At 46.3% G+C, this 24,484-nt stretch overlaps 1 protein-coding gene across 2 annotated transcripts in view; it reads right to left on the bottom strand.

Moving 5' to 3' along the window:
* Nucleotides 1-24,484, bottom strand: part of FRAS1 (Fraser extracellular matrix complex subunit 1) — a 388,317-nt gene that overhangs the window by 152,553 nt on the left and 211,280 nt on the right. For both annotated transcript variants that reach the window (XM_083520384.1, XM_083520385.1), the window contains exons 16-19: nt 20,035-20,175; nt 16,994-17,167; nt 15,406-15,546; nt 13,610-13,753 (exon numbers count right to left, since the gene is read on the bottom strand). In XM_083520384.1, coding sequence (XP_083376510.1) covers nt 13,610-13,753; nt 15,406-15,546; nt 16,994-17,167; nt 20,035-20,175 — 600 coding nt within the window. The remainder of the gene's footprint in view (nt 1-13,609; nt 13,754-15,405; nt 15,547-16,993; nt 17,168-20,034; nt 20,176-24,484) is intronic.

Raw genomic sequence — 24,484 nt, 5'->3', positions numbered from 1 at the left:
TCCTCTGACGTGTCATCCCTGGGCCAGCCAATCAGCTGGCCCAGGGGGCGTGGCCTCGCACATTTAGGTCTGGCGCGGCCGAGGGTCTCCCTCTTTCCTCGCTGCAGCCAGCCAGGTTTTCCCTGCCCGCCCATCCGTTAGGTTAGGCTCTACGACGATGCTATGGGCTTCAGCCGGTCGCCGTCAAGGGGCCTGGTAGGAATTTTTCCATTTGGCCCAGCCACTTGGTTTTCGCCTACCTCGTAGCAATCCATCACAACTCCACGGTATTGGTGGTTAGGCATTGGTAGGGGTAAGGTCTTTTGTTATGCAGATGAAGGGGGGAGGAAGCGCCATCACCTCCCCCCAAATCAAAGGGTAACCCGGTAAAGGATTCCAGGGGGCGTGGCCTTGTCCTAAGCCTATGGAGGTGTGGGCCCACGGCACGCCCCCGAGCGGTAATTCCGGGGGGAGCTTCTACTTTACGTGCCTCAGCAGGACTCCCCCTACTGGTGGTTAACCCTCACCGGTCTTCCAGCCAGCGGGCTGGCTGAAGCCGGTTAACTGTTAGGACCAATGCCTAAGCCAATACCGCTCAATTCCTGTAATCAATAAAGTTGTGGCCTAATTTGACCCATTAACTCGAATTCTTGTGTCTCATGTCTTTATTTCTATTTCTGAGGGGGGAGGCAGGAACTCGCCACGCAAGCCAGCATATGGTTCAGTCTTTTACAAAACGGTAATAACTCATTGAGGATGAGTCTACACTCTGTCCTCCCTCAAGAAAAAAGGAAGGGGTGGAGAACTAAATAAATTGTGCTCACATCGCTTCTCCAATAAATTCACTGGCAAATGCTTAGGCCACAATCTTCCAGAAATTTCATCGGGTCTACCATGAATAAAACTTAGTCAAATGCCATCCCACTAACAGCGCACAAGATATGACTTGTGCAACGTTCCTCCACGTGTTACAAAGTTCTGTTTGGATTCTTAAAAATGAAGGTGTCTGGGATATACATAAGTAGGCAGGCAAATGTGGGGTGGCAGACTGACACTGGTGGGGCAGTGCTCCACTTGCGTTAATGGACAAGCCTACGCTATGCAATTTGTCTTTCTTTCCCTTCTGCAACTATTACCATTCCTCAGCAATTCCCACCCTCAAGTTTTTCAGAAACATCCTGCCAATTAAATTTACTTGCGCTAATTGGTTCACGTAGCCCAGAGTCTCCTTTAAACCTGAGGAACTGCCACCCACTCTGAAAGATAATGATAGTTGCCTTTCTCGCAGCCGTAACACTCTCTCTTTGCCACCGGCTTCCTCGCTGAAATTAATTTGCAATTGGCAAACAATTTCCCTTCAAGGTACTGAAAAGAGTCATATTTGGCTTTGAGTTCCCTTGAAGTCCCAAATACATAGTTCCACCTCAAGGGTCTGAAGGAAAATTCTCGATTAACAAGCAGCATTGATGGATGGGAAGATAGCTACAAAAACATTATTATGAAAGCGGAGTTCTTGTGGGGGTTCCCCCCCCCCTCTTAAAAAAAAAAGAACCTTATAATAGTTTCTGTGGTATAATTTAATGCTTTCAGTTGCATGGTTTCATGTGACAGCTACTTGTTAACCCATGATTAATAACCTCTGAAGGCAAATTCACATGGTGACATTTCAATAAGTGTTGAAGAGATTGAGGTGCGGCAACAGCCCAGACAGAGACAAGCCATTCATTAAAGGAGAAAAAAGCAACTTTCATTGACAAGCCAAGTCAAACCCTTCGAGCTCTCAAGGAACCAAATAATATATGCAAATTATGCCGCTTGTGGCAATATATGATTATTCCAATCGATCAGGTTTCAGTAATTAGGCGGCGGGAACAAATGACCAAACTTTATGAACTGCGAGGGGAGAAGAGGTGAAAGTTTCACTCAGGGTCACGCAAGTCAACAAATCCCTGGACAGGTGTTTGCTTCAAGGCTAATATAACCATTATGCTACACACAGAATATAGAATAATGGTCCCAGGAAGCTACAGTTATATGGGCCAATTGCCTGAACACCTCATTTTGCTTTCCGTGCTTTCATTTGTTTATTTATATTTCATAGAATCATAGAATCATAGAATCATAGAGTTGGAAGAGACCACAAGGGCCATCGAGTCCAACCCCCTGCCAAGCAGGAAACACCATCAGAGCACTCCTGACATATGGTTGTCAAGCCTCTGCTTAAAGACCTCCAAAGTAGGAGACTCCACCACACTCCTTGGCAGCAAATTCCACTGTCGAACAGCTCTTACTGTCAGGAAGTTCTTCCTAATGTTTAAGTGGAATCTTCTTTCTTGTAGTTTGGATCCATTGCTCCGTGTCCGCTTCTCTGGGGCAGCAGAAAACAACCTTTCTCCCTCCTCTATATGACATCCTTTTATATATTTGAACATGGCTATCATATCACCCCTTAACCTCCTCTTCTCCAGGCTAAACATGCCCAGCTCCCTTAGCCGTTCCTCATAAATTTATATATTTATTAAACTTGTGTTTCCAAGCTCCCAGACTATTCTTTTTAATTAAATATCACTTTGCCACTAGCTGCTTCTCCTTTCCCTTTCTTCCTTAGTCTGAGCTTATCTGCCTTTTTCTTTTTCTCCTCCTCCTCCTCCTTCTCAAGAATCCCTTCTTTGAGTAAATCTTTTCTCCTGCCTCTTTCTCACTTGATCATTCACTGCTGCCCAAGTCTGTCTCTCGCCCAGGTTCAAGGAGAGGGCACCAAAGGAGTACTACCAGTCTCCTCCCAAATAACAGCCTGGACACTGAATTCTGCACCAACTGCACTTTAGGGACTGTCTTCAAAGGAAGCCTCCCCCCAAAACGAATTATGCACATAGCGTGAATGTGTAGTTTTCTGCTGCCCATCCTTTTTGGGTCACAGCCCCTTGGTGCCACAAACTCATCCTCAGCACCCCCTACTCTACCCTATAAAGAGCATTATTCAGAATAGAGGTTTGCATGACCCACTAAGGAAGAGAATACAACACAATTCAAAGAAGTAACAATTCACTGCACCTTTATTCAAAATCCAATTACAGTGGTACCTCTGGTTGCGAACAGGATCCATTCCGGAGCCCCGTTCACAACCTGAAAGGAACGCAACCCACAACTATGCGTCTGCGCACACGCGGCTCACAATTTGCCGCTTCTGCGCATGCGCATGATGTCATTTTGCGCATCTTTGCATGCGCGAGTGTCAAAACCTGAAAGTAACCCTTTCCAGTACTTCCGGGTCACCGCGGGACGCAACCTGAAAAGACGTAACCCGCAGCGTTTGCAACCCGAGGTATGAGTGTAAAACTGTTTAGTTTAATTGATTCAACAAAATTGATGAACTTCATCCAATGATACCAGCTATTCAAAGTCTGATTCTTATTTACCTCTCCAGCACCCCTCTGCTGTCCTCTCACCTCCTAGCACCCTGCTAGGTAATTCCCCCAAGGGGTGGTACCATCCACTTTGGGAACCAACGTTCTAGGTTCATCAAGTCCATCCTAGTTGGCGGCCATCTTTGTCATCTTGGATCACCTGTTTCCCCCAACTGTTGGCTGCCAAAAGTGTTCACTGGGCAGCTGATGATGGCCTGTGCTATAAACCACAGGTGGGAAACCTGTAGCCCTCAAAATGTTTGAGGAACACAACTCTCCACCATCCCAGGACAAAGTGGCCATGTTGGCTGGGGCCGATCTGAGCTGGAACCCAACAACATTTGGGGCACACCAGGTTAGAGATGGCTGCACTGTCATGTCTAGGGATGGAAAAACGTGTCCTTTGTGGTTTTCCTTAGTTCCTCGCATTTCCAGCTTTAAGTCCGTATTCCAGATCAGTTTGAGATTTTTTTAAATTTTGATCCTCATGAAAATTTATCCACATTTTTTATTAAATTGTTTATTGATACATATTCATAGATATATGAAAAAATACATACCAATTACAAAGTATCTTTTTATAATATACTAAGATAAGACAGCCACTTGGGTCTAAAAGAGAACAAAGTCAGAAAAATAAAAAACAAGGAAGGGAGAGACCTGAAAGGAAGAGAAAGGGGAAAAAACTACAGAAAGATAAAAAAGAGAAAAAGGAGTTCTGGCTCTGTGTCCTGCAGCTACATATAATATTCATTCCTTAAAATCCAACCATTCTACCTGCTATAAACCAGCATTAAAAAAAATCTTCAAATCCCGATATTACAAGTGAAAGAGAAAATTCACCAGCATTTAAGTGCTAATTTCTCCTAAAATTCACATTTTTTTACGCATTTCCTCCAAATGTAATGCACAAAGGTAAAGGACCCCTGACAGTTAAGTCCAGTCGTGAACAACTCTGGGGTTGCGGTGCTCATCTCGCTTTACTGGCCGAGGGAGCTGGCGTTTGTCCGCAGATAGTTTTTCCAGGTCATGCGGCCATCATGACTAAGCCGCTTCTGGCAAAACCAGAGCAGCGCATGGAAAAGCTGTTTACCTTCCCGCTGGAGTGGTACCTATTTATCTACTTGCACATTGACGTGCTTTCGAACTGCTAGGTGGGCAGGAGCAGGGACCAAGCAACAGGAGCTCACCCCGTCATGGGGATTTGAACCGCTGACCTTCTGATTGGCAAGCCCTAGGCTCAGTGGTTTTGACCACAGTGCCCCCCCGTCCCAATGTAATGCATACTGGTGAGCTATTTTCATGAACGTATGTACTCCCCCCCCCCCAGTATGTGCATTTTTGTACACTTCGCTTGGCTAGAGAATGGCATTGCAAAATTCAGAGACGTGCATATTTCAAAGTGTGGTTGTGTTTCAGTTCATGTAGCATTTTGGAAACTGCAAATTAGGAAGGTTTGCCTCCCGCATCCCTAATCCTCCCCCTCCATAACTCATCTTTTTCCTTAGGTCAACGCAGCTCAAACTATGCAGTCCTTCTTCACAAGGAAGGTACGCCATCCCTTTCATTGTACAGTGGTACCTCGGGTTAAGTACTTAATTCGTTCCGGAGGTCTGTTCTTAACCTGAAACTGTTCTTAACCTGAAGCACCACCTTAGCTAATAGGGCCTCCTGCTGCTGCCGTGCCACCGGAGCACGATTTCTGTTCACACCCTGAAGCAAAGTTCTTAACCCGAGGTACTATCTCTGGGTTAGTGGAGTCTGTAACCTGAAGTGTCTGTAACCCCCGAGGTACCACTGCATTGCCTGCCCTTTCTTTTTCTACAGATACAAACTACAGCTGCTGCACCCTCCATGGCTATATGAAGGACAACGTCAGTCATTCTGGCAGCTCTGGCCCTCTTTCCTCGGAGTCTCGCCTGCAAAGCCGACCACTTGTAGAAAACTCGGGAGGGATTTGCTGATAAGCGTTGCTGCGAATTCTTGCTGAAAATACTTGTGGAGAATTCGGGGGGTGGGTGTTCCTTACTGAGAAGTCAAGGATGGGAGACTGGAGGAAGGGGCAGATAGAAACCAGGCTGAATTATGCCAAATGATAAGGCTATCTTTCATAATAAAGCTGCAGACAAGCAGAAGTGTGTGTGCTGTGGGGTGGGGTGGGGGAGAGGGGGACATAAAATAGTTTCCATCTCTCTCACAAGCCAGCATTTCCTGATTAACTGAAGCTGCCTTTCAGGCCCAGGTAATGGTGGTGAGATCATAGGACATACAGAAGGCAGGACACAGTGTCTTCCCTCCTGGGCCATTGCTGCTTTCTGTCCCCTGTAACCTTTGTTGCAGGGCCAGCCCTACCACTGGGCATTGGTGCTCTACGTCCCTTGTCAAGCTTGGTTGCAAGGCCAGCCCTACTGTCATGGTCCGGTTCACGGGCAATCGAAGTCCCAGCTGGGGACATTGGGACCGGGGGCAAGATGGTGGGGTGGGAACAGGAATGGGAGGCCAGGAGTCAGAAAGCCAAGAGTCCAAGGGTCAGAGAGCTGGGAGTTAGGAAGCAAGGAGTCATGAAGTCAGGGGTCCGAGGATCAAGAAGCAAGGAGTCATGAAGTCAGGGGTCTGAGGATCAAGAAGCAAGGAGTCACAAAGTCAGGGGTCCGAGGATCAAGAAGCAAGAAGTCATGAAGTCAGGGGTCCGAGGATCAAGAAAGCAAGGAGTCACGAAGTCAGGGGTCCGAGGATCAAGAAGCAAGGAGTCACAAAGTCAGGGGTCCACGGATCAAGAAGCAAGGAGTCAAGGAGTCAAACGCAGCAAGGCAGGGAACGTGTTGCTGTGGCAAAGAGCCAAAGGGAAAATGCTGACCTTGCATCCCTTCCCGGCTCTTACCACCAGGTGATGTGAGTTGCCAATCAGCCTCACCTGTGAGGCCGCACCGTGCCTCTTCAGAACAAACTTAGGAAGGCCCCAGTCCTGCAGAGTCCTATTGGTCACAGGGCTTGGCTCCTGCACGCACACCTGACACCTACCATTAGGCAGAGAGAGAACCTCCTCTGTTCTCTTCCCCCAGGATGTTCCCATTCTCCTGAGCCACTGCCCTTGTGGCAATCGTAGAATCATAGAATTGAGTTGGATGGGAGCATGAGGGTAATCGGGTCCAACTCCCTACAATGCTGGAATCTCAGCTAAAGCATCCATGACAGGTGGCCACCCAACTTCTGCTTAAAAACCTCCAAAGAAGGAGAGTTCACCACCTCCAGAGGGAGTCCGTTCCACTGCCTAACAGCTCTTATTGTCAGAAAGTTCTCCTGAATGTTTAGTCAGAATCTCCTTGCTTGTAACTTAAGGCCATTGGTTCGGGTCTACCCTCCAGATCAGGAGACATCTAGCTTACTCCATCTTCCATGTGACAGCCCTTCAGATATTTGAAGATAGCTATCATTTCTCCTCTCAGTCTCCTCTTTTCCAGGCTAAATATACTCAACTTCTTCAACCGTTCCTCATGAGGCTTGGTTTCCAGACTCTTGATCATCTTGGTCGCCCTCCTCTGAACATGTTCCAAGTGTGAAAAAGGCTGCGGTGGACATAGCGCCTGCCTTCAAAACAGGAGTGGACAGACAGACTTACGAGTAGTCAGACCTTCTCTGCACCTCCTTGGTGGGTAGGCGGGGAAACTTGTTGGAGCAGCTTTGCGGGTCCGTGCACACTTGAAATCCTTGTTGATCGTTTTTGCTCATGAACATTGGGCCCTTGCTCCTAAACAGGACTTATTCCCTCAAACCCTTCACCTTGAAAAAGCTCCTGAATGGTATTCAGCTCTTTCAGAGTCTGTACAGTGGAACCTCGGGTTAAGAACTTAATTCGTTCTGGAGGTCTGTTCTTAACCCGAAACTGTTCTTAACCTGAAGCACCACTTTAGCCAATCGGGCCTCCCGCTGCCGCTGCAGCATGATTTCTGTTCTCATCCTGAAGCAAAGTTCTTAACCTGAGGTACTATTTCTGGGTTAGCAGAGTCTGTAACCTGAAGCGTCTGTAACCCGAGGTACCACTGTGCCATTATTCTGTTCCGATGAAGTGTTACTTCCTTACATATAAGTAAGCTTGGGACACCCATGCCTGCAATTTTTTCTTAGTCTTGTTTGGTCCTCATTATTGTCCACTCTGACCAGAATCAGCTAACCTAGGGCTTCAGGTAGCTGCTATCCTTCAGCTGGGGATATCAGGAATGGACGCAAATCCCTTCTGCATGCGAGTTGTGGCCTCCACCACCAAGCTATGGCCCCCTCCCCAACTACAGGCCCTCCCCTCCTTTAGATCCTCTAATGAAAAACTTGGAGAATTAATCTGGGTACAAATACTTCGCCCTTCTTTTATCTACACCGATCTCTTCATTCCTAGCCTCTGCTGCAAGGAGACGAAGCAATAACTTTGCTGTGGGTGGAAAACAAATAAGCCGTGGAAAAAATTACTTCTCGAGATCAAAGAAATAAGTCTTTTGGCTCAAAAGACGCAGGAGAACTGTTGCGAAGGGGAGTCTGGATGATGAACTAGAGAATGATACCATTTAAATCTTTTCACATTTCCCCCTTTTTTCGGATCCATTATCTTTCTTGGAAGCTTCGAGTGCTGGCATAAGCTCTGCAACTGTTATCTTTTCTTTGATAAGCTAAAAAAAATGGCCGCGGTAAAGCTCTGAAGTGACTGGAACGGTTCCCAGGCAGTGTTTATGCTTGTCCTCCTGATAGATTAAAATGTGATTAATCTCCCTTAAATAGGTAAATGCAATTAGCAACTTCTGGCAGAGGTTTCACAGGGGCGCACAGGGCCCACAGGGCCCAATCCACTAGGAAAGATATCCTGCATGACCCCCAATGAAACAGCGAAGCTCTTGGGCAGCTAGCTGGCATTTGGGGCCACAGTGGATTCTTCCTATGTAAGAATCAACCCCTTTATTTCCAGTGCTCAGAGTGTGAGTGCCGTTGCTTACGGGGCAAAAAAGGCATCACACACAAACACACCGCGGCAGCAGCCTTTGGGGAACTGCAATGCTTGCAGAAGTACAAAAAATATATATCTTAATATTGGAGGGGAGCAGAAAGAGATTAATGAGGATTGTGCATGCTCAGTGGCCACAGAATCCTGAATGGCCGTTGTGGAGGTGGTGATGTGGAATGGAAAATCGGGAGGAGAAAATAATTAAAATACATCAGAACACGGCCTCGGTCCAGTATATCTGAAGGAGCGTCTCCACCCCCATCGCTCTACCCGGACACTGAGGTCCAGCACCGAGGGCCTTCTGGCGGTTCCCTCGCTGCGAGAAGCCAAGTTACAGGGAACCAGGCAGAGGGCCTTCTCAGTAGTGGCACCCGTCCTATGGAACACCCTCCCACCAGATGTCAAAGAGAAGAACAACTACCAGACTTTTAGAAGATACCTGAAGGCAGCCCTGTTTAGGGAAGCTTTTAATGTTTGATGCATTACAGTATTTTAATATTTTTTTGGAAGCCGCCCAGAGTGGCTGGGGTATAAATAATAAATTATTATTATTATTATTCAGCAACAAGAATAAAGTTGCATCTGGTGTGCCGGCTGAGACCCTGCTTGCCTGCCTGCGCCCTGTCTGGCCAGAGTGGTGCATGCTCTGGTTATCTCCCACTTGGACTACTGCAATGCTGTGGGGCTACCCTTGAAGGCGAGAGCCAGTGTGGTGTAATGGTTAGAGTGTTGGACTAGGACCTAGGAGAGCAGGGTTCGAATCCCCACTCAGCCATGAGGCTCACTGGGTGACCTTGGGGCAGTCACCCTCTCTTAGCTTAACCTACCTCACAGGATTGCTGTGAGGGTGATATGGGGAGGAGAACCATGTTCAGTGGTACCTCGGTGTCAGGGAACTGCCCTCGGAAGGAAGGGAGGTGAAAGGGCTCACACAGGTTGGGAGAGACTCAGCAGCTGAAGAGGGAACCAGTAGGGGGAGAGGAGGTGAGCTGAGGGAAAGGGAGCTGGAGGGATGGCTCAGAGACACCTCCAGCGAAAACAGTGGGGAGGTTTCAGGACCTCCTGTAGGGACACCCACTCCTTGCCGGAAACTGTCACGCAGAGAGTCCAGAAGACGTGTTTCCATTAAGGAGCTTTTATGTTGGAAACGATTCCGAAAGCAACCACTGTCGGAATCTGCTAGCGACTGACGGAGCCATGTTTAAGAGGCTCCGTTACAGACAGAGGTTTGCAAGCTTGATCAAACTCTGAGGGACTTGTATTTTACGCACAAGCAGCTCATCGTCCCATCACACTCGGGTTACAGATGCTTCAGGTTACAGACTCCGCTAACCCAGAAATAGTACCTCGGGTTAAGAACTTTGCTTCAGGATGAGAACAGAAATTGCGTGGCCGCGGCAGCGCGGTGGCAGCGGGAGGCCCCATTAGCTAAAGTGGTACCTCAGGTTAAGAACAGTTTAAGGTTAAGAACGGACCTCCAGAACGAATTAAGTTCTTAACCTGAGGTACCACTGTACACCACACCTTGAGATAATGGTGGTATAGAAATGTAACAAAGAAGAAGAAGAAGACTCGGAAACTACAATTAATCCAAACTGGTGACTGGAAGTAGTCACTGGGACCATATAGCCCTGGTCCTAAAAGATCTACATTGGTTCCCAGCACGATTCCGAGCACCACAGTGTTGGTGCTGACCTTCAAAGCCCTAAATGGCCTTGGCCTTGTATACCTGAGGGAGCGACTCCGCCCCCATCATCCAGCCCAGACACTGAGGTCCAGCTATGAGGGCCTTCTGGTCATTCCCTCGTTGTGAAAAGGTTCCAGGGAACCAGGCAGAGGGCCTTCTTGGTAGTGGTGCCCGCCCTGTGGAATGCCCTCCCATCAGATGTCAAGGAGATAAACAACTATATGACTTTTAGAAGGTGTCTGAAGGCAGCCCTGTATAGGGAAGTTTTTAATGTTTGATGTTTTACTGTGGTTTTATAATTTTTGGGGAAGCCGCCCAGAGTGGTTGGGTCAACCCAGTCAGATGGACGGCAGACAAATAATAAATTATTACAGTGCTACCTCGGGTTACAGATGCTTCAGGTTACAGACTCCGCTAACCCAGAAATAGTACCTCGAGTTAAAAACTTTGCTTCAGGATGAGAACAGAAATTGCGTGGCGGCGGCAGCTAAAGTGGTACCTCAGGTGAAGAACAGTTTCAGGTTAAGAATGGACCTCCAGAATGAATTAAGTTCTTAACCCAAGGCACCACTGTATTATAAATATTATTAGTAGCACAGATTGCCCTGATAAAAGCCCAGTATCAGCACTGCCTGCACCTTAAGGCGGATCCACACCATAGATTTAAAGCCCTCTGAATTGTAGAATTTCTCTTCAAAATGTTTGATCTGTCTTTCACCACCCTCCTCTCGTGGCGTAGACTTCATACATCACTCAACACTCTGCCAATATACCACTGAGGATCCCTTTCTGAAAGTCCTGGCATTTCATTTTTCTCTCCATATAACGAAAAACTCACGCTTGATTCAGACCTAATCAAATTCATCTCACAGGAGACTGGTGGCAATAGACTCAGCCATACATTTTTAAAGTGGTATTTATTTGGGTTTGCAGTTCAGCCTATCCCAAAAAAAACCTTTTTTAAAAGGGGAGGGGGAGAGAAGTGTTTGAAAAAACATACATGCAAAAGAGGCCAGTTAAAAATTAAATAAAAACTATGACCAAGCACATTAGTATTAACCAAAATGCAACCCAAATAAAATGGCCTTTTGGAGTTTCTGAAAGAAATTCACAGCTGAGCTATTCAATAACCTTAGGAAAATTGCAAAGTGCACTCTTCCCCAGTCTCTACTATTTGCTAGTTAGAGAAGTGCCAATATGTTGGCATATAAACATTTTTGGCACGGGTTTTCTGGGAGATAAAATATATCCTGACATACACACTTTTGCTTATCTTGTTTGTAGCCCTCAGCACCTCTCCAAATTTGCTTGCTCTTATCTGCTGCTTCAGGACTATTTTGGGTTGTTTTACCTCTTACTTCCTGGAAAGGTGTTCCGAGTCAATCAGGGATCAGACCTCAATCATTACGACATTACGGCACTGCACAACCCATCAGATTTGACTATGTAACAAAGCCAATTCAGAACAAGAATCGCCTTCACTCTGAACAGGCTTCTTGACAAGGCCAAGTAGCCAAATCAGATTGGAGCAAACATTGAAGGGGAAGAATTTTTCCTCAGGGAAAAGTCTCCTCAAGAGAGGGAGGCATTTGGCTGGGTTGTAAACAAGTTTGAGGAAAACATGCACATCTCTTTTGGTCTCAGAACCCCACACCAGTAGGCTTCACATCACAAGATCCCTGCGTGTAGTAAACTGGCATGTCAGAGAGAAAGTTCTAACGTTGACCCATGAGGGAGAAACTAAATATTCCAGTCTACTTCGCCTTCGCAAGCATATAGAGTCTGAAAGGAAGCTGTGCCATGGGAATTTCACCTTGTGCTTTTTCCCTAAATGCCTAAAATGGCTCTGACACTAGGACTTTGGGAAGCCTCCAGAGATTCTAGCACAGAAAAGGCCTCTTAACACACCTATTTCGACTTTACCATGTTAAGAGGCTTCATGTCAACCTGTCGATGGCCGTGGCTGGTGGCTCTGCAAAAATGCACCCCTTTGCGAGCTTATTACGAGGTCTTGCTGAATACCCATCACAGAGACAATGAGGCCTGGGAATTGCCCTGTGGTGAGCTGGTTCAGGACTTGCCAATCTACAAATTACACCAAGAGATGCATCCCTTGCTATTCATCATGGCAAGGAGAGGGCCAGCCTGGTCAAATCCAATGGGATAAGAGGAGAAGGTGCAGAAAGCTTGCTTCCCCATCTCCCGGCATGAAAAGACATTGTTCCAGTTGCCAGTTACCTGGCACTGCAGAGTTGAAGGAAGGTATACTCTGGCTTCTGCCACCAGCCAGGTGGCCCTTAGGTCCTTGGGAGGCAGAACCCCCTGCCACCCAGGAAGAACACCATGGCAAAGAGATGATCAATCTGGCCCCATCTGTTAGTCAAAGGAGCAGCAGCAGGGAGCTTGCGGCTCACTCAGCCCGCAATACCTGCCAGAAAGAACAACCGGCTTCAACCGGTAGAACAGAAAGGAGGCACACTTTGTTCCCTTTAATTGGGCGCGCACACACACACACAAAATTTACAATCTGTTGGAAGCTACCTTGATGATCAATGGGTCAAAAGACAGGATATAAATGAGCTAAACATAAACAAATAAATCAAAACACTGTAATCTAATGTTTATACTGGGCTGGCAGTGTGCTAGGTGTTGTCTTCATGGGTCAACTGTTGCTTGCTGATTTTTTAAAAGCCAACCTTCACGGTGCTGTGCCCAGAGTGTAGGTCAAGGGAACCTGGATGCAAACCAGCATTCAACCACAAAGCTTTAGTGAGGAGCCTCGGACAAGACACAACACCCAAGACCAATGCACTGCAGGAAGCTGTTAATAATGATGATGATGATGATGTATTATTACTTATTATTATTATTATTATTAGCAGTTGTATCCTGCCATTTTCCCAAGCTGGGATTCAAGGCAGCTTACAACATTACAAAATGCAAAGTAGCTTAAAACAAACTAGTTAAAAACAATAACTAAAATACATCAGAACACATTCAGATCAGCAACAAAAATGCAGTTTGCCCTGATAGAAGTCCAGGTCCACACCATATATTTAAAGCACATCCTCCGCACATTTAAAGCACATGACTTTCCCCCAAAGAATCCTGGGAACTGTAGTTTCATTCTCACAGAACCGTAATTCCCAACAACCTTAACCAACTACATTTCCAATGATTTTTTTTTGGCGGGGGGGTGTCATATGCTTTAAATGCTCATTGAATGTGCTTCACATGTATGTCATTGATCTCCTCTCCGTTTTCAAGGGCCTCTCTCTGAATAGGAAGGTCTCAGCCTGCTGGTAGAAGGGTAACTTAAAGGGAGCCAATCTAAGCTCTCTTCGGAGATAATTCCACAATATAGGGGCAGCCACTGAAAAGGCTCTGCCTCATGCGCCGCCACCAACCAGGTTTCTGATATTGATGGGACAGAGAAAAGGTTTGATTTACCCACCACCCTGAACTCCCTTGGGAAAGACATAGCACAAATGTGGAAGACAGAGAAGCAAGAAATAGCGCTGGAGACTGTAATGTTCCTCTTGCACTTACCAACACAGTAGCCCACCAGATTGAGGTATTGTTCCGCCTTGCAGGGAGTCCTGCACCTTCCTTTGGCCTGAGTGGCGTGAGGGTGGCAGGTGGCGCAGTCCGCATCTGACGGCCCATGGCATGTCTTGCAAGTGGGATGGCACACTGGGTGGCGGCAAAGAAGACAGAGAGCTCTGCTAAGACAACCCACGTCTTCGACAAAGGCAAAGAAACATTGACTTTGCAGCTGGCAAAGAAGTACGTGACTAGGAACACATGTGTGTCTAATGCACACATACCGACGTACATGTACAAAGAGCGAAAAGGAGCAGATGTTTCCCTGAGCTGCAGCATTGATGAGGGAGCTCTGTAGCGGAAGTGTGACATTCAAGTGCATTCTGTGCAATGGATGTACATCATATACAAAAGTGAGAGCAGCAGCTGTTCATGGAAAGGTGAGTTATCCTACTGGGAAGCATCTGGGGCTATTGTCAGGGCAGGATTAACTCTCATGCAAAGAGGGCTACAGAGCTGGGTCTCCGCCATATCCTAGCTACCTGGAGCTTCTTCCGTTCAGCTCCTTGTGCCACAGATCGAAATGCAACCATCTGTTGCGTACATATGGGCTCAGATCTTCTACGTACCCGTAAGAGAGCGCGCCGGCTGCATGAAGAACTCTCCTGCGGCCAGATAATAACTAACTTCAATAGACTCTTCCCCCTGTATCTCATTGCAATGTTTCCTCCTCCATAAACTTCAGAGCCTGTAACAGGCTCTAAATGAAAAACAATAACCCAATACACTGCAACAAGAGGTTTATCTCGCCTGTCGGCTCGTGGCAAATAAGACTGTCCTCAGGCCACCCGAAACATTGGCGGCGTATTTTCCACAACCGTTTCCCATTAATAAAATAAAAAGAGCAGCTCTTTTGTTATCTGCACAGCTGCAAGGGAGGCATTCCTCTGGACCTATACTCACAAACTCAAGCCTGAAATTAAATGGGATCTTAATGGAAGATTAAGGTCCACATTAATCTTTGGCGTTTCAAACAAACATAAAGCAAGGAAGAGTCAAGACTACCAACGCTGTCCCCAACACCCTTCCAGGCTGTTTTATTTATTTAGGAGGACAGACAAATATATATTTATATAACAAGCATTTGAATCATTTCCCCCAAGATGCTCTGGAATGTTTTCTAGATATCTATATAGTTATAACCAAGTGGAGTGGGAAGGACATAAGAACGTGGGAGGGTTTGCTGGATAAGGTCAGATGCTCATTATGGGAAGCTCATAGCCAGGATCTGAGCACAAGTCCCCCTGTGGTTTCCAACCAATGGCATTCAGAAGCATTCCTGCCTCCATCTGATAGCCTTCTCCTCCACAAAAGCCTTAAATCTAATAATAAATATAATCAATTAAAAAAAACAAAAAAGGCATGCAATGCCTGCAAGGCTACCCCATCCACAGAGCAATGCACCCTCATTCTGCACAAAGCAATTTTGGGTTTTTCCTTATTTCCCCATTTATATTGGTTTCCTGGAGACTGTGTATATCTCACAATCCACGAAGGGATAAGAACCCCACAGCAAAAGGGATGGCCTGATGAACCAAGCTGTTGCTCATGCAGGCAGCCCACAGCACCCATTGATTTTACACCGTGGCAGCAGATGACACCGTTGTCTCTAAAATAAAATATGGGAAGGAGGTGTTTTCCCCCCTTGGTAATATTTTTTGTTAAGGCATTACATCCGAGCCGCGATCAAATGTGCTGGTGGCAGGCATGCAATAGGCAGGTGTTCAACGTTGCGGACTCACGGTAGCACCTCGCCTCCTGTTGGTACCATCCATCCAGACATTCAGAGACACACCGGCCTTCGTGAAAGGTTTGTGGGAGTGCGCATGTGGTGCAGTTCTCTGGTGATTTCTCCACACAGGATAAGCAGGAGGAGTGGCACTCTGCAGCAAAGAAAGAGATGGGGGAGAAGGACAAGAATGTGAGCGCAGCCAACCGCATTTGCCTCATTTTGTTTTGCTCACAGCACCTTCTCGCACGACGCTTGGAAAGGACGCTGCACAACTTTTCCCTCTGCTACAATTTTCGCTCACCCTCTCCAAAACGTGGGCGGGGTTTGCGATACCGTGTGGGCTTCCTGGGACCAGGGAGCCGCCCACCTTGCTACAGGGTGGCTGTTGCCCCGCCCCCATCTCAGCAGGCCAATGGGCTGCTGGCTGGAGCTGGGGCGAGGGCCGGGGAAGGGGGCAATGCTCTTCGGCCCAAGTTCACTTGTTTTCTTTCCAGTTTCACCCACTGGACTGCCAGGGAAGGAGAAAGCTCCACACTCGATTCCTTCTCAATCCGGCCCGTGGAGGGTCTGGGAATCAGCGTGCTTTTACATGAGTGGAATGTGTCCTTTTATTTAAAATGCATTTCTGGGTTATTTGTGGGGCCTGCCTGGTGTTTTTACATGAGTTGAATGTGTGCTCTTATTTAAAATGCACTTCTGAGTTATTTGTGGGGCATAGGAATTCGTTCTCCCCTCCCCCCCAAAAAATATAGTCCGGACCCCCGACCCCCACCCCAAGGTCTGAGGGACAGTGGACCCAGCCCCCTGCTGAAAAAGTTTGCTGACCCCTGACTCAACCCAAATCTACACCTGCAATGGCCTGCAATGTCCACAATCGTCTACCCTGGGCCAGTTTTCTCCAATTCAGTTTTGAAACTGAACGCAAACCCTGAGCTCAACAGGTTTCTCCGCTGCCAATTTCTGAAATATCTATATCGTAAGCAAAGTTATTTTCCGTGGAGCGTTTTATTTGGGGGGGGATACAAATGCTGACCTGGAGATTTTGAGAAGGAATCTGATGCAGCCTTGTTAAGAGAAGACCCTTGAGCGCAACAAAAGTGCTCAGAACTACCTTTGGAAGAGGCCGTCTCCCAATAAATGTCAACACAAAGTAAAACAGCGAGCAAAACAACCTTTTACTAGTCCATCATTTCTAGACAATTTATTCAACCAGATGGGAGGAGGGAGATATCTAGGTCAGCAGAATCTCCCTGCTTTGAAGATGGCCCACAGCTGAATCTATCTAGACTGTTTGGTTTTCTTTTAGGAAATAATTTGAATAGTTGAGTGCTTTGGTGGGGTTGCTGCCCTACTGCCCTTCTGGTTTCCCTTCACCCCCCCTCCAGCCCCCCTCCCATAAACCCACAATATCTCTCCCCAGAATATCCCCCAAACTTCTAGAGCAGATCTGAGTGCCATGCAGGAAGCTGGAAGGGAGAGAAAAGGAAGGAAAAGTCCCACATGCGGTATGTTGGGTCTCACCCTGTGACTTTTTTAAAAGTGTGAACCAATGAAGATAAGATTCCTTCATTATTATCCTGGGAGTTTCTTTCACTCACCTTTGCATATCCCATCACTATGGAGGTAGAAATGGTCTTTGCATCGGGGTAGGCAGACACCCACAGATGTCCCCTTGAGCATCGTTCCAGGTTGCAGCCCCTCCTCTGGCTTCATGCACTTCGTACAGTGCGAATGTTCAGGGCCAAGGCACTCGCGGCAAGACGAATGGCATCCTGCAAAACAGCAAAGCCACTGTGAAATCCCAAGAAAAGCTGTGCTGTATCTGTGGAAGAACGAGAAGCAAATACTCCTTCCGGAAAAAGGAAGATGGAGCATATACGGATATATGTATGTGAATGTATATATGAAAGAGATTTCATCAAAGAGAGACAGGGCTGGCCCTACTATTTGACAGAGCGATGCAGCTGCCTCAGGTGACAAATGCTGAGGGACAGGGATCAGTGTTGAGGTACCATCCATTTTGCTCTGGACCTCCTAAATTACTCTGTAGCTTATTTTGTTGTTTTTAGATTTTAGTTTGTTTTAAGAGCAGCAAAACAATACAGCTTTATCAAAGCCAGAAAGACTGTGAACAGCCTCTTCTGATTCAGGATGATTCAAGGGTAAAATTATAGGTAGAATTCAGGACTAAAACAATAGATAAAGAGACATGCAGTGAGGAAAATCAAGAGTGGAACAAAGGAAGATGGTTATAAGGGGCCTCTGAAAATAACAAATAAAACCAGTACCTAGTAGACATATATGATCAAGGGCCTGGAAACCAAGCCTTATGAGGAAAATTTGAGGGAATTGGGTATGTTTAGCCTGGATAGGAGGAGACTGAGAGGAGATGTGATAGCCATCTTCAAATATCTCAAGGGCTGTCACATGGAAGATGGAACAAGCTTGTTTTCTCCTGCTCCGAAAAGTAGGACCTGAATGGATGGCGTCAAGTTACAAGAAAGGAGATTTTGACTAAACATCAGGAAGGACCTTCTGACAGTAACAGCTGTTCGACACTGGAACGGTCTCCCTCGGGAGGTGGTGGACTCTTCTTCCTTGCAGGTTTTTAAACAGAGTTTGGATGGCCATCTGCCATGGATGCTTGAGTTGAGATTCCTGCACTGAAAGGGGTTGGACTTGGGATCCCTTCCAACTTTACAGTTCTATGAGAGCCAAGGCATGGGCAGAATGAGTGGGACAGAACCCTAGTTAGCTCAGTTTGGGTGCCTATCTTTCAGTTTTCCACCAAAAACGCTCAACAAACACAACTGCTTCCTCCAGGACTGTCGGCCATTTGGATTCAATGGAAATCTTCCAAGGAAGTCAGTGAGAATACTCCGATACCAGGCTTCCTCAACCTCGGCCCTCCAGATGTTTTGAGACTACAGTTCCCATCATCCCTGACTACTGGTCTTGCTAGCTAGGGATCATGGGAGTTGTAGGCCAAAAACATCTGGAGGGCCGAGGATGAGGAAGCCTGTCCCATACAGTCATACCTCATGTTACATTCCCTTCATGTTATGTTTTTTCAGGTTGCGTCCTGCGGCGACCTGGAAGTACTGGAAAGGGTTACTTCGCTGTTCGCACATGCACAGAAGTGTTAAATCATGCTTCACACATGCACACAAGCACCAAATCACGCTGTGCAACTGCGCTCTTTCCATGTTGCAAACGGGCCTCCAGAATGGATCCCGTTTGCAACCAGAGGTACCACTGTACAATAAGTTTATTCACATGAGCGCGGCGGTGGCAACCTCCCAGCGGCAGCAATGTCACACTCATTGAGACAGGGACAAGATGAGAGATTTGTGGACTGGCAGCAGCAGCCCTGGAGCTGAGGTTGTCAACCCAGACCTTCCCCTGCCGCAACCTCGCCACCCCTGCCTCGCACCCTCCCTGGGTGCAGTCCTCCTGCCACTTAAAAGCTATCTCTGCGACCCCTACATGAGCCACGGCTGAAATTAGAGCCTAGTCCTGTTGAGATCGAGCTGCAGGCTTTCCTTTCCTTTTAGGCCTGCAACTAGAAGCATATACACAAAGTATCAAATGTGGTGACAGTAATGTATACAGTAATGTATACGTACCGTATTTTTCGCTCTATAAGACGCACCAGACCACAAGACACACCGAGTTTTTGGAGGAGGAAAACAAGAAAAAAAATATTCTGAATCCCAGAAGCCAGAACAGCAAGAGGGATCGCTGCGCAGTGAAAGCAACAATCCCTCTTGCTGTTCTGGCTTCTGGGATAGCTGTGCAGCCTGCATTCGCTCCATAAGACGCACACACATTTTCCCTTACTTTTTAGGAGGGGAAAAAGCGAGTCTTATAGAGCAAAAAATACGGTATATTGTTGTTTGGTTGTAACAGAAAAGTGATGCTGCACCTTTAACCATGTAATCATGTGATGATTGATTCTATACACCTGTACTGTACTTAACTGCTTGTTATGAGTCTGAACAGTAGCAAACCGTTTTGTATGACTGGGTAAGGTATAGTATGAGACTGATATTTTCTAATTTTTATGGTTTACCACACATTGTAATTGGAGTGCTGTTTTGGACTGATGAAGCGTGTAGCGAAACCTGTAATATATCCGGAGAACAGGTCTGCTTTTGCCCACTTGCGTTATTCTCACCAGGGTGGTGATTTTGATTTGCCTTCCTGTGATTGATCCATGCATACGGCTTTGTGTTTCCAACTCAAGACCCATTGAAGAACATCTCAGCCAGTTCAATCTTTGAAAAACAGCTTTGAAAAACTTTTTCATGTTCTCCAGTGTGCTACCCTTGCCATTGTGGCGGCACAGGGTTGCCGTTCTGTGACTGGACTTATGCTACTTGTTGAACGGTTCATTTATCCAGTCTGTATAACGTTTATTGCACATGTAACTTGTTAAGATACAGTTGTACATTTATCCACTCCATGTTTACAGTATCTCCAGGCTTTGTTTGCACATGGCACCTTAGTATGTTTGTTGCTTGAATGGTTACAAGTCTATCTCTGTTCTAGCTATTATTCTAGTAAATTTGGTTTTATACTTATATGCCAATTTGTGGTGTTGTTGTTTTGCTGCAACTAGAAGCAACATTTCTCTTACCTTTGCAGATGGCGTGGTCCTGGTAAAAGCCCTCTCCGCATGCAGAAAGGCACTGACCCCGGCGCAGGGCTAGGGGAAAGGAACAGGAAGCACACTGAGTAGACAAAGGTCCGACGCAGCTGCTACAGGAGCGGTGGCAAGCTGGTAAAGAAGGAACAGAGGAAGTTTGTAAATGGGACATACTTGACTCTTATTCCATCCAGCCACACTGTTTCCTTCCCGTATACAGTGGTACCTTGGGTTACATACGCTTCAGGTTACAGATGCTTCAGGTTACAGACTCCGCTAACCCAGAAATAGTACCTCGGGTTAAGAACTTTGCTTCAGGATGAGAACAGAAATCATGCTCCGGTGGCACGGCAGCAGCAGGAGGCCCCATTAGCTAAAGTGGTGCTTCAGGTTAAGAAGAGTTTCTGTTTAAGAACAGACCTCCGGAATGAATTAAGTACTTAACCCGAGGTACCACTGTATTTTCACTGTGTATTACCACTGTATTTTCTTCCACATTTCAGAACCCTAAGGAGAATCCTACTAGATCAGGCCTAGCTCACCAGATACCTGTAGGAAACCCACAAAAAGAAAGACTGGGCACAGCAACCACTCTCCCCTCCTGAGGTTTCCTGCAACCGACATTCAGAGGCATAAAAGGTAAAGATAAAGAACCCCTAACAGTTAAGTCCAGTCGCAGATGACTCTGGGGTTGCAGCACTCATCTCGCTTTACAGGCTGAGGGAGCCAGTGTTTGTCCGCAGACAGTTTTTCCGGGTCATGTAGCCAGCATGACTAAGCCGCTTCTGGCGCAATGGAACACCGAAACCAGAGCAGTGCACAGAAACGCTGTTTACCTTCCCACCGGAGCAGTACCTATTTATCTACTTGCACTTTTTGGCGTGCTTTCGAACTGCTAGATTGGCAGGAGCAGGGACCGAGCAACAGGAGCTCACCCCGTTGTGGGGATTCGAACCGCCGACCTTCTGATCAGCAAGGCCAAGAGGCTCAGTGGTTTAGACCACAGCGCCACCTGCGTACTTACTGAATACCATTTCTTCTATTGACCGCATTAGTGAATTTATCCATGTAAAGCAATTTCTGGTGCTTTAAATGATCGCTTTCTAGTGGTTGGAATTGTTGAGCTTCCTAAGGGCTCGTTGAGCTCCTGCTCTATCCACCTGAGGCCAGTTGACCTTCCTTGTTTTAGTTCCAGCTAGGGAACCAAATTCATGTTTTGGGAAAACGCATACAATTATGTGTACAGTGTTACATATAATGATGCATGCAATTTGCGCAAACTTTTTATGTATTCCCCCCGCCAAAAAAAAATCCGCCCCCAAATGGGACAGATCAGGCCAGTGACTATCAGCCAACATGAAACACAACAGATTTGTGCATTCCTAGTTGTTGTTGTTGTTGTTATCTGTTAACTTTTAGAAGATATCTGAAGGCAGCCCTGTTTAGGGAAGCTTTTAATGTTTAATAGGTTATTGTATTTTATTGTTCTGTTGGAAGCCACCCAGAGTGGCTGGGGAAACCCAGCCAGCTGGGCAGGGTATGTATGTATGTATGTATGTATGTATGTATAAATAAATAAATAAATAAATAAATAATAATAATAATTAATTTGATTTATTTATTCAAATATCTCAAGGCAGTGTACATTAAGAACATAATTTATGCTGAATAATGCTAAAAATACAATACACAGCATCATAATAAAATAATCATAATAACAGCCCTCCCACCCACATTTAACAGACCACAAATGATGTCCAAAGGCCTGAGTGAATAGGAATGTTTTCACCTGGCCTAAAGATATGTAATGATGGCTCTGGGGAGAGCATTCTGCAGATGGGGAGCCACCACAGAAAAGGCCCTCCTTGTCTCTCAGCAGCTCCTATAAAAGGAAGCATCTGCTGGTAGACGAGTTAGGAACTTGTGTTTGGAGTCTGATAGTCCTGATTTCACTGGCCTGTTTGTTTTGGTATGGGATGCTTTGGCTTCTCATATCACTGCTTGAAAACTAATCTTTATAGTCAAGGCTTGACAGCTGTCTCTCCCCTCCAGCCTCAGCAAAACTAGAAGCTTTAGCGAATTCCAACCAGACTGCCGGGACACCTTCAGCTTGGTGGACCCCAAAGCTGAGCATGCCTGCTCCACAGATTCAGGAAAATTAAAAGCAAAGGTTTGACTTTCCACAAATAGCATTGCCTTGAGTCCAACCTGTGTGTGTGTGTGTGTGTGTGTGTGTGTGTGTGCTTGGAACTTTTAACACACAAATGATTTCCTTTCCTCTTAACCGCTCTATGAAGTAGGTCACTGGTGTTCCCCACAGGGCTGAGAGAGTGAACGAGTTGCCTAAAGGAAAGGAGAAGGGAGGGGACGAGACCTGGATCATGGGATAGCTAGAGGCTAAATTGACTGATTGTCAAGAGAATCTGCAAGTGGAGGAATCTTTCTCTAACCGCAGGAAGTTATTCATAGAGTCAGCCATGCTATTACAGAGGATGTTGTATCCATCTCAGATGCTGGGGGGGGGGGGCAGGGGCAGTAAGGTGTCAAAGAAAATAATGCTAATAATGCTAATAATAATAATATTTATATACCACCCATCTGACTGGGTTGCCCCAGCCACTCAGGGTAGCTTCCAAGAAATTATAAAACCACAATAAAACACAGTCAAAACATTAAAAACTTCCCTATGCGGTGCTGCCTTCAGATGTCTTCTAAAAGTCAGATACAGTGGTACCTTGGGTTACAGACGCTTCAGGTTACAGACGTTTCAGGTTACAGACTCTGCTAACCCAGAAATAATACCTCGGGTTAAGAACTTTGCTTCAGGATGAGAACAGAAATCGTGTGGCAGCGGCGCAGTGGCAGCGGGAGGTCCCATAAGCTAAAGTGGTACCTTAGGTTAAGAACAGTTTCAGGTTAAGAACAGACCTCCAGAACGAATTAAGTTCTGAACCCAAGGTACCACTGTAGTTGTTTATTTCCTTGACATTTGACGGGAGGGCATGACTACCAAGAAGGCCCTCTGCCTGTTTCCCTGTAAACTCACTTCTCAGAGTGAGGGAACCGCCAGAAGGCCCTCGGAGTCCGGGCAGAACGATGGGGGTGGGGATGCTCCTTCAGGTATACTGGTCCAAGGCCGTTTAGGGTTTTAAAGGTCAGCACTGTGTGCACCACATGGCCTGCTAAGCTAAGTTAGCCCTCAGGTGCTGGTGTTTAAATAAGACTCAACAGCCAGGCAGCTTCTGAACATGGAACGGAACGGGGTACCATTTTGTTCTTCACCTCAGGCAAATCAGTCAAGCACTGCTCTGAGCTTCTGTCCTTGCAATCGGGAGGGGATGCCTAGGGTTCAAGCTCGAAAACATCACAGAGCCTTTACTCTGGTGCATTTAAATGTTCTTTCATCAGCAGTTCTGGAAGGGAGTTTCCAAAAAAAGGAAGAAAAGAAAAAAGAAATCCCCTACTGTCAACTTAAACGCCTCTGTGAATAACAAAGAGGCGGAATCGATAGATCACGTTCTTCTGCATTGTTCCTTTTATCATGATATATGTAAGATTTTTACTGAACCCTTTTTATGTGAATTCCCAGGATGATCAAATGCATTTTTATGCTTTCTTAATTCTTTCGGCTCAGAATGCATTCTCCTCTTCCAGGGTGGCTAAATATTGTGTTGCTGCGGGTAAAACTCTCCAGGGACTGATTTTAGTAAGCTTATTACACTGTTCTCTGTGCCCAGCATTTTATAGTACAGTCACTAATAACTTTATTGTTATGGGTCTCTAGTTTGTTTCTTCGGCACCATTTTATATACTTGCGCAAAGTTTCTTTTTTGAATGCCGGCCATTCACCGTAACGAAGAAACTCAGTGACTGACAGTTGATCAAGCGACAAACACAAGCGTAAATCATTCTTTCCATTGTACACTTGATACAGTTTTGAGTGGAATATTCCTTCACTTTCAACCCAAAAGAACAGCCCGACCTGATGCATGTTTGTTCTGAAGTCAGCCCCGCACTGCGTTCAAAGGGACTTGCACCCAGGTAAGCATGCAGCTGATGGCAGCCTAAATTGGCGAGCTGTCAGAAATCTGAGAAGCCCTATTCCACGGTGAGCTGTTGGATTGACATAAAGGTCAGAAAGGCTGAGAACACCAATGAAAGAACGCTAAAAGGTATCACCTAAATGTCTGTGTCTGAGTGACTGCTCTCATTTCCCCCAGAAAGATGGTCCAACTTGGATTTGACGGCTGTTTATCCTGCATAGCTATAAAGCCTTTAGCATCTTCCTGCAATTTAGAAATGGCTCAAGTATTTATTTATTTATTTTTAAAAAAAAGCAAAGGCTCACTTTTTAATTATTATTATCCATTGTCAGGAAACTGACATCGGAGCTAGAGGCGGAGGGAAGGCTCTCAAATGATGCTGGAGAAGGACCCAGCAG

This window comes from Podarcis liolepis, assembly GCF_965112155.1.
Source record: "Podarcis liolepis genome assembly, chromosome: 9".
NCBI classification, from domain to species: Eukaryota; Metazoa; Chordata; class Lepidosauria; order Squamata; family Lacertidae; genus Podarcis; species Podarcis liolepis.
Note: the sequence above shows the minus strand (reverse complement) of the source record. Positions and strands in the feature narration are given on the sequence as shown.